The sequence below is a fragment of the Mesoplodon mirus genome (genome assembly GCF_964341445.2).
Source record: "Mesoplodon mirus genome assembly, chromosome: 19".
In the NCBI taxonomy this organism is placed as follows: domain Eukaryota; kingdom Metazoa; phylum Chordata; class Mammalia; order Artiodactyla; family Ziphiidae; genus Mesoplodon; species Mesoplodon mirus.
This window is the reverse complement of record NC_138995.1, coordinates 58368332-58380655: the sequence shown is the minus strand read 5'-3', so window position 1 is coordinate 58380655 and position 12324 is coordinate 58368332. Positions and strand designations below refer to the sequence as shown.

General features: G+C 54.3%; 1 protein-coding gene across 1 annotated transcript; it reads right to left on the bottom strand.

The window, feature by feature from the left end:
- Positions 1-2491: 2491 nt before the first annotated feature.
- Positions 2492-5977, bottom strand: LIN7B (lin-7 homolog B, crumbs cell polarity complex component). Its single transcript, XM_082605779.1, has 6 exons — positions 5899-5977; positions 5357-5475; positions 5010-5081; positions 4151-4360; positions 2946-3109; positions 2492-2601 (listed from the first exon to the last, which is right to left on the bottom strand). The coding sequence occupies exons 1-6, from the start codon at positions 5933-5935 to the stop codon at positions 2580-2582; spliced, it is 624 nt and encodes a 207-aa protein (XP_082461905.1). The 5' UTR covers positions 5936-5977; the 3' UTR covers positions 2492-2579.
- Positions 5978-12324: the final 6347 nt, after the last annotated feature.

Below are 12324 nucleotides of genomic sequence, written 5' to 3'. Positions count from 1 at the left end.
TGGCAGAGCTGGGGAACTGCACACCTGAATCGTTGTGGAGGCCAAAGCCAGGAGATGGAAGTTTGGAGCCTGAGTTCTTGTTGGATGGAGGGCCGGGGTAGATGGCTTTGGTGAGCAGAAGAGAAGGTGGGGTCTGAACTCCTGGGTCCCTGAGGGGAGGCAGGATCAGGAACAAGGCATCTAGGTCTCCAGGGGGCAGCGTGGGTAGAAGCCAGAGAATTGCATTAAGAATTGCATTCCGAGTCCCGGAAAGGAAGAGAGTCATGGCGCCTGAATCCCTAAGGGGGCAGATGCTGGGGTGCCAGGTGGATGGGTATATTTGTCTGAGGGGCACAGGGGCTGTTGAACTGTCTCTGAAGGGAGCAAAAGCTGGAAAACTGGATTCCTAGATCTTGAGGGGGTGAGGGCTACCAGCTGGGGACTTTAGCCAGAGGAAGTGAGGACTGACAGGGCTCCCAGAGCCCGGTGGGATCTGGGTCCCCAGATGCCAAGATCCCTAAGGTGCACCAGACAGGAACATTCAGAAGCCCTGACTCCTCAAGTAGAAGCTGGGGTCTCCGAAACCTGGGTTGTTGAGGGTGGAGCTGAGAGCCTGGACAGCGGAACCCTGAGGCCCGGGCGCCCAGGTCGGGGAGGGCCTGGGTATCCCCAGGTCAAAGGCGCGGCGGGGGAGATCCCCGCGCCGCCGGCGCCGCCTCCCCGGCGGCAGCAGCAGGAGATGGGGGACGCGAGGCTACCGAGAACGGTGACCATGGACAGCTCCAGAGCGGGCCTGTGTCCAGGGCGGCCGCCGAGCCGTCCGGGACTGAGGGACTCGGCCGGCTGTTCAAGCCGGCGGACCAGAGATGGGCAGACTGGGTGCGCGAATAGGGGACTATGCGGACGCGACGCGGGGGGCGGCCGGCCCTAGCTGGGGGAGTCTGACACAGCTGCGGCCGGTGTCTGGAGCTCCCAGGACTGGGCCGAGGAGGAGGATCTAGGTCCAGAGGGGCTTCCTGGGGCTGACCTGGGAAATCCAGGCTCCTGGGCCCCGGAGGAGGCGCAAGGCGGCAGTACGCCTGGGATTCCAGGGTTCGGTTGGGGACTCTGAGAGCCGGGAGGGGCACGCCTGAGTCTCTGGGGTCGGGCTGTGAAATCTGGGCTCTGAGGTCCCGGGGGATGAAGAAGGGAATCCAGGATCTAAGGGAGGCGGGGGAAGCTCGGCGACGGGTCCCCGGGATGGGCGCTGCCAGGCGGGCCGGGCTGGGCTCTTACCTACCTGGTCCGCGGCGGCTGCGGGCGGAGCTGGGCTGCAGGAGGGACGTGGGGTGGGGTGGGGGGACCGGGCGGGGCCCCTGGCGGCGGCCGGGGCCCGGATCTGTGGCTCCGGAGCCCTGTCTCCGCCGCTCGCGCGGGCTCCGCGTCTCTTGCTCCGGCTTGGGCGCTGGGGACCCCCCCTCCCCTTGACGGTCTCACAGCCCTCTACTCCCTAAAATAGCCCCCTGCCCCTTTCACCGTTCAGCCTCCCCCCGCGAGGCCGCAGCCGCCAGATCCAGGGGTGCTCACCAGCGCCCCCCAAATCCCACCTTCCCCCGCCAAAAAATTCCTCCTCCCTCCTCCGCCCCCCGCAAACCAGCTCCGGGGCGGTCGTGGCCCCTTTAACAGGAGACTGACAGACGGGGCCGCATGGCCAATGGGAGGTGGTGTCTGCGCCGGCCGGCGGCTAAACCCCGCCTCCGCACTGCCTGGGAGGGGTCTCACGGGCGGAGAGCGGGAGGCGGGGCTCAAGGTGAGACTGCCAATAGGCAAGCGGCGTGCGGCGGCTGGGGCGGGAGGCGGAGCCCGGCAGGGGGATGATGTCACCTGGAGCGAGTGGCGCGCGGCGTGGAACGCGAGTCGCGACCCCGGATTCCGGCGGTGGCGCGCGCCGCACGGGACAGGAGAGTGGGAGTAAAGAATGGATTTTAAGGCGGGGGCAGTTCCCGTAGACACGCGCTCGGGTTGGAAGGTGGGGTGAATGCCGGGTCGGCTAGCGCACCTTATTCTGCACCCCTTGCGCCCGCCTCAGGAACTGCACGTGGCACCTCCACCCCCGCCTCCCACTCAGACGATTACGCGGCCGGGAGGGCTCCCCCGGCGGGCTAGGCTAATGGTTCGCTCCGCCCCGCCCACACAGAGGCCGCCCACTGACTTTTGCGCGTTTCAGGCCTCCTCTGTCAGACCAGATACAGAGGAAGGGGGCTTGGCCTCCGCCCTCAGAATCTCTGAAAGGTAGGGGGATTTGTCTTCAGTTCTGACCCAGCGCTCAGACCCAGACCGGGTCCCAGCCTCCAGCCTGGACTTGCCGCTAGGAAGCCGGCCAGCTTCTGCCTTCGGACCTGGGGAAGAGTCTCAAGCTCCGCTCTCAGACTCTGGTCTGAGAAAAGGGTCTGGTCGTGACCTCAGCTTCTCTCCTTCTCCCACATCTCCACACATTCTAACCCCCGGATGCAGAACAGACACAGACACTCAATGAGGGTCAAAGATCTTTAAATAAGGAGCTGGTGACAATAAATACTGTACAGGGGAGGGGGTGAGGGTGAGGGTCCAGATCTGTGGTTTCAGCCTCGAGACTCCAAGGACCTAAAAGCAGGGTGAAGAGAGGGGAGCCAAGCTCAGGGGAGGGGACCGGGGGAGGCATGGGAGAGATCCAGGACTGGGGTTCCAGAGCCAAGAGCCCAGGGAAGTGGGCTGAGGGTTCCAGAGGGAGTAGGTTCCCGATCTCGGGATGGGAGTGAGCTAGGAGTCCCTAAGGTATTTAGTCAGAACGGCTTGGAGTGAGAGCCTGGGTCAAGGGTCAGAATCCCAGGGAAAGGAGCCAGGGCTGGAGGTGGCAATCAGGGCCTCAGAAATCATTGGCCTGGTTTGGGAGTCGGGGGATACCGGAGGCAGTGGAGGCCCCAGGGGTGTGGTGGCAAAGGGCTCACGAGTAGCTCTGATGTTGCTGGCGCCGCCGGGCAGAGCGCATCTTCTCAAAGCGGGCCTCCATCTCCTCCAGCACTCGAGGTGTATAGCGCACCACCAGCTTCACCGAGCCCTGGGCAGCCTTCAGCAACTCCACTGCCTTCTCATGCTGCTCACCCTCAACGCTCTGCAGGGGCGGTGCAGACAGCTGGGCCTGGGGCCCACCACCCTCACCCTGCCCCCACCCTGATACCAACCCCAAGATGCCAAGGCCTCATGTCCTCACGAGAGAGTCACTCTTGGCTCAGAGTCCTCCCCCGAAACCTTCCAAGTTCCCCATGTCAGGGACAAGCCCCATATGCCCTCAGTCACCGAGCTAGACCTCCAGACTCATCTTTATCCCCTCCCTCCCAGCAGCCCGATGATCTCCAGCCCCATCCCTCCTGCCCTGACTCCCTCTTCTTTGTCCCCACCACCAGGCCCCAGCTCAGACCTCATCCTCTCCCCACTGGACCTCACCCTAGCCTCCTCCTTGGCCTTCTGGCCTCCAGTCTCTTCCCTCAGTCTATCCCCCGCAGAGTCCCAAAGGGGTCTTTCTATGTCTCCAGGCCGAGCCTATCCTTCTCCTACTCACAGCCCTCCCATGGGTCCCCAGGAGGCTTGAGACAAAGTCCCAGCTTCTCAGGCGGGCACTCAGTCCCTGCATGACTGGCCCCAACCACCTACCTAGTCGTGCCTCCATCTACTCTAAGCACAGTGATTTTCATCACTGGCACGCCCCAGTCCTTCATCAGAACCAAGCCATTTCTCTTCACCTCGTAGGAGTGCAGAGTCACAGACCCTACCCGCAACACCCTCTGCCAGTAACACCCTTCTCCACCAGCTCCTACTCATCCTTCAAAACCCAACTCAAATATTCCTTCATCTGCAAAAACTCCCTCATCTACACTGGTCTGCTGCCACATCTGGGCTCTCACAGTGCTTTGTGCTTCCTCATTATCTCCTTGGTTTAGGACTGTTTCAGTCAGGCTCTATCTCCCTCACCAGAGAGGGACTCCTTGAATGTAGAAGCAGTGGCCAATTATTCTCAGGGTCTGCAGCAAAGCCCAGCACAGGGCCGGACACAGAGGCAGTGCTCAGTGTGTGTTGAGTGAATGTGAAAAACAGCGACTGTGCTACCTTGGGTAGGCTGTGACCGCAGCCAGCCCTGCCCCAGCTCCCCACTCACCACGCCATTCACTGACAGCAGCTGATCCCCACGCTTGAGGCCTCCGTGGCGGTCAGCCACACCTCCAGGTATGACACGGGAGATGTAGATGGGCGAATTCTGCTCCTTGCCCCCCATGATGTTGAAGCCCAGGCCCTCATCCGTCTTGGGCAGTTCCACTACCCTGGGATGTGCATGGCCCTCACTGGCTGTGAAGGCGGCCACCGTGGCCTGGGAGAGAGAAAGCCTCAGGAGGTGAGGGCCCCTCCACGATGCGTATGCGGACTAGGGTGGAGGATCTGCGTCAGGGAGAGGGATTTAGGCCAGAGAGCTTCCCTCAAGCACGGGGCATCTGCCACAGAACTCAACACAAGATCACTCCGTAGTGACAGTACATCCCTTTTAGTCACTTTGGACACTTCAGACTGTCAAAGAGAAGGTCTCCATTTGGTGTGCATGCGTTTTGAATACTCAACACTTGTCAATATCGTTTTTTAACAGAGGGAAACAAGGCCTGGACAGAGCTGAGAGCCTCCAGCAAGCAGCAAGAAATAGCATCTAACTGTAGTTTAATAAGATTACAGTGTTGAACGCTAGTTCCCTGTTTTCATTGGTTATCTTCTAGTCAGGCATTCGGTACTAGTTTCCATTTGTAGTTGCTAAAAATGTCTTTTTTTTTTCCCTAAAGATGTCTTTATATGACACAAACTAAAAATGTGAGATTATTTAAAATACATTATAAATAAATCATAGCAAGTGTGGTACATAGATATGGCAAAAATCACGAAGCAGGAAACAGGAATGAATGACATTAGGTAGATATTGAGCTAGCCCATGCGATTCAGTGGATACCATGAGCAGCGGGCTGGGGGGCGCCTACCTTGGCTGTGGCGTGGGCCCGGATCTCAGCACTGCCGGTGATGTCCAGCGTGTCATAGAGTTGCTCATACACCTGGTGAGGACGCAGCAGCATCAGGGAGCCGCCAGACCCCTCCTCCTTTCAACTCAGGAGTCCAGGCCCCCAGACCCTCCCACCCAAGGATCCGCCCCTCCCCCGCGACCCGGAGGCCACGGAAACTACAGCTCCCAAAGAACCCCTGAGCTGAAGCGCGGGCACCCCATGGAGGGCCGCCCCGGTAGCTGCTGGGAGGCGTAGTCCCCGGGCTCGGGGCGACCAGGAGGAGGACCACGGCCGCCCGCTTGTGCTCGGCGCCGCGTTGCTCTCACCTCCCGGATGGCAGAGCAGAAGCGGCTCTGCAGGACTCGCTGGAGGGCCTGCAACTTCTGCGGGGGCAGCTCCCCGCTGCGCTGGAGCCGCTCGAGGAGCTCTACCGCCCGGGACACGTCTGCGGGGCGGGGGCGGGGCGCACAGACACACAAGAGTCAGAGACGTGAAGACGCAGAGAAGGACGGAGAGATGCGGCCAGAGACCAAGTAAGGGCGAGCGCAGATCCCGGGAAGGACAGCAGAGTCCCAGTCGGACACCCGCAGAGTCGCCCGTGGCAGAGACTGCGGCTAGTCGGGCGCCCTGCGTCCCCAGGATCCCCATACACACTCAGGCAGGGGTGGGTGTGCAGCGGGCGCCCCCTCTCTGGCCCACTAGCCCACGGACCCTCCCACACCCACCGACTGTCTGACTCTCGGCGCCCCGCCCCGCCCACCCCCGCCGGGCCCGCCCACCCGCCCGGGCCTTGCAGGGGGAGGGGCAGGGGACCGGGCTCCGGGACTCAGGCCGGGGCGGGGTGGGCAGGGGCCCCTGGCGCACTTACCCCGCTCCAGCCCCAGCGGCTCCACCAGAGCAGCCATGTCGGCGCCGCCGCTGCGAGGCACCCGCCTGGCGGTCGCCGGCGAGGAGGGCGGGGCTGCTCGAGGCCACGCCCCTGAGACGAGCGCCCCCTGCGGAGGCGAGGCCCAGCGAGCGCACCGTCCCATCTGCTACTGCTCGGGTCTCGCTGCCCTGCCCTCAGACCCCATCGGTCTGTTGGTTGGGTTTGTGACCCCTCCTACTGCAGCCTCTGTCTGCACCGCCTGCCATCTCATCTGTCCTGCCCGCCACACCTGTCTGTCTCCTCTCTGTCCCTTTTTCCCACATTCATTGGACGAACTATGTTAAACATCTGGGCCCAAGATCATGGACACTATGGTGAGCAGGGCAGATAAGCCCACTGCCCTCCCGGAGCTTAGTCTATGGGTGGGCGGGGGGGCAGGGTAGACAAGCAACTATGGCTGTGATCAGAATTGGGAGGGGGGAGGTGACGATCTACGAAGGGCACTGACATAGAGCCCTTGGAGGTAAGATCATCAAGAGGTGGGGCGTGGGTCACTTTCCAGACAGAAAGAGCCCACGTGGCTGGATAACAGCGTAAGGATTGGAGTGGTTTATGATGAAGATGAAAAGTTGGCAGGATACAGCTGATGCACAGCCTTGTGCGTTGGCATACTCACGCTAAGGATTTTGGACTTCATGGTAACTCCTAAGAGTAAAATGTGATATTCAAATGTGTATTTTAAGATTACTGTGGACACTGTTTGGAGACTGGATTGGATGCGAGCAAGAGCGGAAGCAGGGGGCAGATCAGGAGGCTATCCCAGTAATCCCGTGATGGCTTAGACCAGGGCAGAGGCATGGAGGATAAGTGGACAGATTTGGAAATGTTTGGACGTGTCTTAACTGTATATGAGGATTGGGAGGTGGAGGAGAAGGGGATATTAAGGTGCTTGTGAGGGCTTTTGCTATGATGGTCTATGCTGGAGGAGGGATAGTGGATATTCTGACTTTGAGGAGCCCGTGCAGTATCCAAGGCCTGCAAGCAGTTTTGAGAATTTGGGCGAAGGTGGTAAATAAAGCCATAAGCATGGACAAGAAAGCTGGAGGCAAGAGAATATAGAATGAAGAGGACCTAGAACTGAGTCCTCAAATCTCGTAACATTTAAAATTCAGGAAGAAGGGCTTCCCTGGTGGCGCAGTGGTTGAGAGTCCGCCTGCCGATGCAGGGGACACAGGTTCATGCCCCGGTCCGGGAAGATCTCACATGCCGCGGAGCGGCTAGGCCCGTGAGCCATGGCCGCTGAGCCTGCGCGTCCGGAGCCCGTGCTCCGCAACGGGAGAGGCCACAACAGTGAGAGGCCCGCGTACCGAAAAAAAAAAAAAAAAATTCAGGAAGAAGACAAAGAATGGCCAGAAATGTAGGAGGAAACCCTAGGTGGGAGAAACCATAAGAATTTTAAAACATATTTTATTTATTTTATTTATTTATTCATTTCTGGCTGCCTCGGGTCTTAGTTGCATGCGGGCTCTTCGTTGCGGTGCGCGGGCTTCTCTCTAATTGTGGCGTGTGGGCTCCAGAGTTTGTGGGCTCTGTAGTTTGGGGCGCACAGGCTCTCTAGTTGAGGTGCACGAGCCCAGTAGTTGACATGTGTGGGCTTAGTTGCCCCGTGGCATGTGGGATCTTAGTTCCCTGACCAGGGATCGAACCCACGTCCCCTGCACTGGAAGGTGGATTCTTTACCACTGGACCACGAGGGAAGTCCTGAGAAGAGAGTGTTTCTGAAAAAAGAAGTAGGCAGTGGTATCAGATGCTCTAAAGAAATGTGGATGTAGACAAGGCTGGAGGAGTCTGGTTGTTGCTTTATACCACCAGCGGGACGGGTAAAGGATATCCTCAGTTAACTTCACCATTAGTGGGATGGAGTCCAGAAAAGGGCTTTTGCAAAGTGAGAGGACTAGAGTAGGTTTGTCTATCCCTCTCTCCTTCCTAGTATATTTCTCTTATTTTAACAAAAAAATAACGTAGTTACAGAGTTAAAAACAAAATCAAATAATACAGAAGGACGAATAATGAAAAGCACCAGCCCCTGTCCCTGTCCTAACTCTCCCCACTGCAAGAGGCAACAAGGTGTAGATGTTTCATCAGCTAGTTGCTTCTGCAGCTAAGTAACATACTGTTTCTCAATTTTTCAACTTTAGATGTTAGCAATATATTACACATTGATTTTCTGCTCTTACAACCTTTCCCCTCTCTCCCCATGGTAGCTTTATGGTACCAGTTCTTAGGTCAATCAATAAAGCGCTCACCTTATGTCTAAGTACTCACTGTTCGCTGTAGAGATCAAATGTTGTCCTGTGATTAAATTTCCTTTCTTGAACAGCTTCTGTTTTTTTCTGTAATGTCTATCTACTTTTGTTTCCTTCATCGCATTTTTAAAAAATTAGTTTATTTAATTTATTTAGTTTCGGCTGTGTTGGGTCTTGTTGCTGCACGCAGGCTTTCTCTAGTTGCGGCGAGCGAGAGCTACTCTTCGTTGAGGTGCACGGGCTTCTCATTGCAGTGGCTTCTCTTGTTGCAGAGCACAGGTTCTAGAGCACAGGCTTAGTAGTTGTGGCACATGGGCTTCATTGCTCCGTGGCATGTGGGATCTTCCCAGACCAGGGCTCAAACCCGTGTCCCCTGCAATGGCAGGTGGATTCTTAACCACTGCACCACCAGGGAAGCCCTGGATCTGTTTCTCTTGTCTGCTGTTTTTCTGTTTGAATAGATGCTCATACGCATCAGAACTAAAAACCATGGAGGCTTTGAACCTCAACCTGTCTCCCGTAGGACTGCGTGGCTGCTCAGCTCTCTCCTCAGGAACTTAGCCTCCGTTATTGCTTTCCGATGAGACCACTGGGGGTCTCGTCACAACGAGCAGCTTAGGAGTTGGCAGATGCCTGGAGGGAAGATTGCATGTGCATTCTGGGTCTCAGTGCCCCACCTGGGAATTTCACCCTCAAGTCCCAAGTGTCTGGTCCAACCTCCGTGAACTCAGCCCAGTCGAAGACTGCCACTTTCTGAGTTTATTCCACCACTGAGAGTTTTCTACCACTTTCTGAGTCTATTCTGCCACATTAAACTGGCAAATGTCCTGAAAGAAAAAGCAAGAGTAAATATGAAGTTCACCTTTGTATGCTTTCCTTTCCCGTCAAGTCTGGCCTACATTGGTTGTTCCCCAAAGCCTTTCACAAGTTACTTGTATGTGTTTTGTCCAGTCTTTTTTTTTTTTTTTTTTTTTTTTTTTTTTGCGGTACGCGGACCTCTCACTGTTGTGGCCTCTCCCGTTGCGGAGCACAGGCTCCGGACACGCAGGCCCAGCGGCCACGGCTCACGGGCCCACCCGCTCCGCGGCCGCGCCACCAGGGAAGCCCAGTCTTTATATAACTGGCCTGTGCCAGGCTAGTCCAAAATGGGATGTTCTTCATAGCCAAGCCCAGAAGTCTGGTTTCAACATCTGGGATATCTATGAAAATACACTAGAAGTATTAAGTTCTTTTATTCCCTAAATTGTTTCCTCCCGGACCAGTTTCTCTATTTATCTTGTGGTCCCTTTTGGCAGAATGTTTTCAAAGGTCTGGGATCTTTGCTTATATGCTTATAAAAACTGAGGCAGTTAAAAAGCATGCGAGAGGACTTCCCTGGTTGCGCAGTGGTTAAGAATCCGCCTGCCAATGTGGGGGACACGGGTTCGAGCCCTAGTCCGGGAGAATCCCACATGCCGCGGAGCAACTGGGCCCGTGGGCCACAACTACTAAGCCTGCGCTCTAGAGCCCGTGAGCCATGGTTGCCGAAGCCCGCGTGGCTAGAGCCCGTGCTCTGCAGCAAGAGAAGCCAACGCAATGAGAAGCCCGCGCACCGCAGCGAAGAGTGGCCCCCGCTCTCGGCAACTTGAGAAAGCCCGTGTGCAGCAACAAAGACCCAACGCAGCCAAAAATAAATAAATAAATAAAAAATTTAAAAGCATGCTATAATCCTGATGTATGTCAGTCAGATTACATGACAGACTGCCTCTGGTTTATCAGACCAAGTTTGCCTTGAGGCTGAGAAACTTATAAAAGACAAAAAAGTAAGTCTTATATTTGCTTAGGCAGCAAATGCCCAGCTCCTAGGCATCCTGACTGCTTAAACAGAGGGCGATTTTTCTGTGTACAAATCCTACTCGAGTCTTCTACCCTTGTTATTACCTGGAGTTGTAATCTTGAGCCTCTGTAGGGTTCTGCAAGGCTGATGGATGGCTTCCTTCTCAAGTGGTCAGCAGACTGAAGTGTTCTCACCATCGTCCTGTCTCATCTTTAGTCCAGAAATGTGTTGACATCTCCACTGCTCATGGAATCTCTCGTTTTGTTACTCCTCTACTATCATTATGAAGCATGGAGTAAAAACGCAGACGGTGAACCTGCCATCATGAACCGTAATGCTGTTTTCTGTCCTGACCCTGCGAGGACTTTCTGCTCTACCCAGTCTTCTTGCATCTTTTCTTTAAATTGAAGTATAGTTGATTACAATGTTTCAGATGTGCAGCAAAGTGATTCAGTTGTACATATATATGTATACTTTTTCAGATTCTTTTCCATTATAGGTTTTTTTCTTTTTTTGGCTGCGTTGGGTCTTTGTTGCTGCACGCGGGCTTTCTCTAGTTGTGGCGAGCAGGGGCTACACTTCGTTGTGGTGCGTGGGCTTCTCATTGTGGTGGCCTCTCTTGCTGCAGAGCATGGGCTCTAGGCACGCGGGCTTCGGTAGTTGTGGCACGCCAGCTCAGTAGTTGTGGCTCGCAGGCTCTAGAGCACAGGCTCAGTAGTTGTGGCGCACGGGCTTAGCTGCTCCGCGGCATGTGGGATCTTCCCGGACCAGGGCTCGAACCCATGTCCCCTGCATTGGCGGGCGGATTCTTAACCACTGCGCCACCGGGGAAGTCCCTCCATTATAGGTTATTACAAGATACTGAATATAGTTCCCTGAGTTATGCAGTAGGTCCTTGTTGGTTATTTTCTGTATAGTAGTGTGTATCTGTTAATCCCGTATTCCTAATTTATCCCTCCCCCTTTCCCCGTTGATAACTGTTAAGTTTGTTCTCTATGTCTGAGTCTATTTCCGTTTTGTACATAAGTTCATTTGTATCATTTTTTTAAATCCCACATATAAGCGTTATCATAATGTTATCTATCTTCCTCTTTCTGGTTTACTTCACTTAGTATGATAATCTCTAGGTCCATCCGCGTTGCTGCAAAGGGCATTATTTCATTCCTTTTTTATGGCTGAGTAATAATATTTCATGGAATATATAGACATCTTTTTTTTTTTTTTGACATGGACCATTTTTAAAGTCTTAATTGGTGTTTTTGGCCCCAAGGCTTGTGTGATCTTAGCTCCCTGACACGCAGCAAGCAGGATCTCCCCAACCAGGGATCAAACCCATGCTCCCTGCAGTGGAAGCGCAGAGTCCCAACCACTGGACCGCCAAGGAATTCCCTCAGCTATTGTAAATAGTCCTGCTATGAACATTGGGGTACATGTGTCTTTTCAAGTTCGAGTTTTCTCCAGATATATGCCCAGGGATTGCTGGATCATGTGGTGACTCTATTTTTAGTTTTTTAAGGAACCTCCATACTGTTCTCCATAGTGGCTTCACCAATTTACATTCCCACCAACAGTGTGGGAGGCTTCCCCTTGCTCCACACCCTCTCCAGCATTTGTCTGTAGACTTTTGGTGATGGCCATTCTGCCTGGTGTGAGGTGATCTCTCATTGTGGTTGATTTGCATTTCTCTAAATTAGCAATGTGATGCTGAGCATCTTTTCATGTGCCTGTTGGCCATCTCTGTCTTCTTTGGAGAAATGTCTATTTTGATCTACTGCCCATTTTTGACTGGGTTGTTTGTATTTTTTATATTGAGCTGTTTGTATATTTTGGAAATTAATCCCTTGTCGGTCACATCATTTGCAAATATTTTCTCCCATTCTATAGGTTGTCTTTTCATTTTGTTTCTTTCCTTTGCTGTGTAAAAGCTTTTCATTAGGTTCCAACTGTTTCTTTTTGCTTTTGTTTCTATTACTCTAGGAGTCAGAACCAAAAAAATTTCAATGCGATTTATGGCCAAGTGTGTTCTATGTTTTCCTCTAGGAGTTTTATAGTATCCGGTCTTACCTTTAGGTCTTTAGTCCATTTTGAGTTTATTTCTGTATGTGGTATTACAGAATGTTTTGTCTTTTATATGTTGCTCTCATGTTTCACTTCCTCACCCTTCTTCCTGCTCTCCAACTCAGACTAACAGCTTCCCTTTCACACAAAGCTGTAGCTTCCACTGAGTATTCTAATGCCGAAGCCCCATCCCCGCACCAAGATAGGGGTATGAACAGCCGCACAAGGAATGTGTGGGAGAGACGT

Bases quoted from the DNA above. Each gene is read 5' to 3' on its own strand.
- LIN7B (XM_082605779.1), bottom strand. From the start codon at position 5,935: ATGGCTGCTCTGGTGGAGCCGCTGGGGCTGGAGCGGG. The intron at 5,476-5,898 runs GTAAGTGCGCCA...CCCGCCCCGCAG, and splicing joins GCCGCTGGGGCTGGAGCGGG to ACGTGTCCCGGGCGGTAGAG. The intron at 3,110-4,150 runs GTGAGTGGGGAG...CCGCCCCTGCAG, and splicing joins TGCTGTCAGTGAATGGCGTG to AGCGTTGAGGGTGAGCAGCA.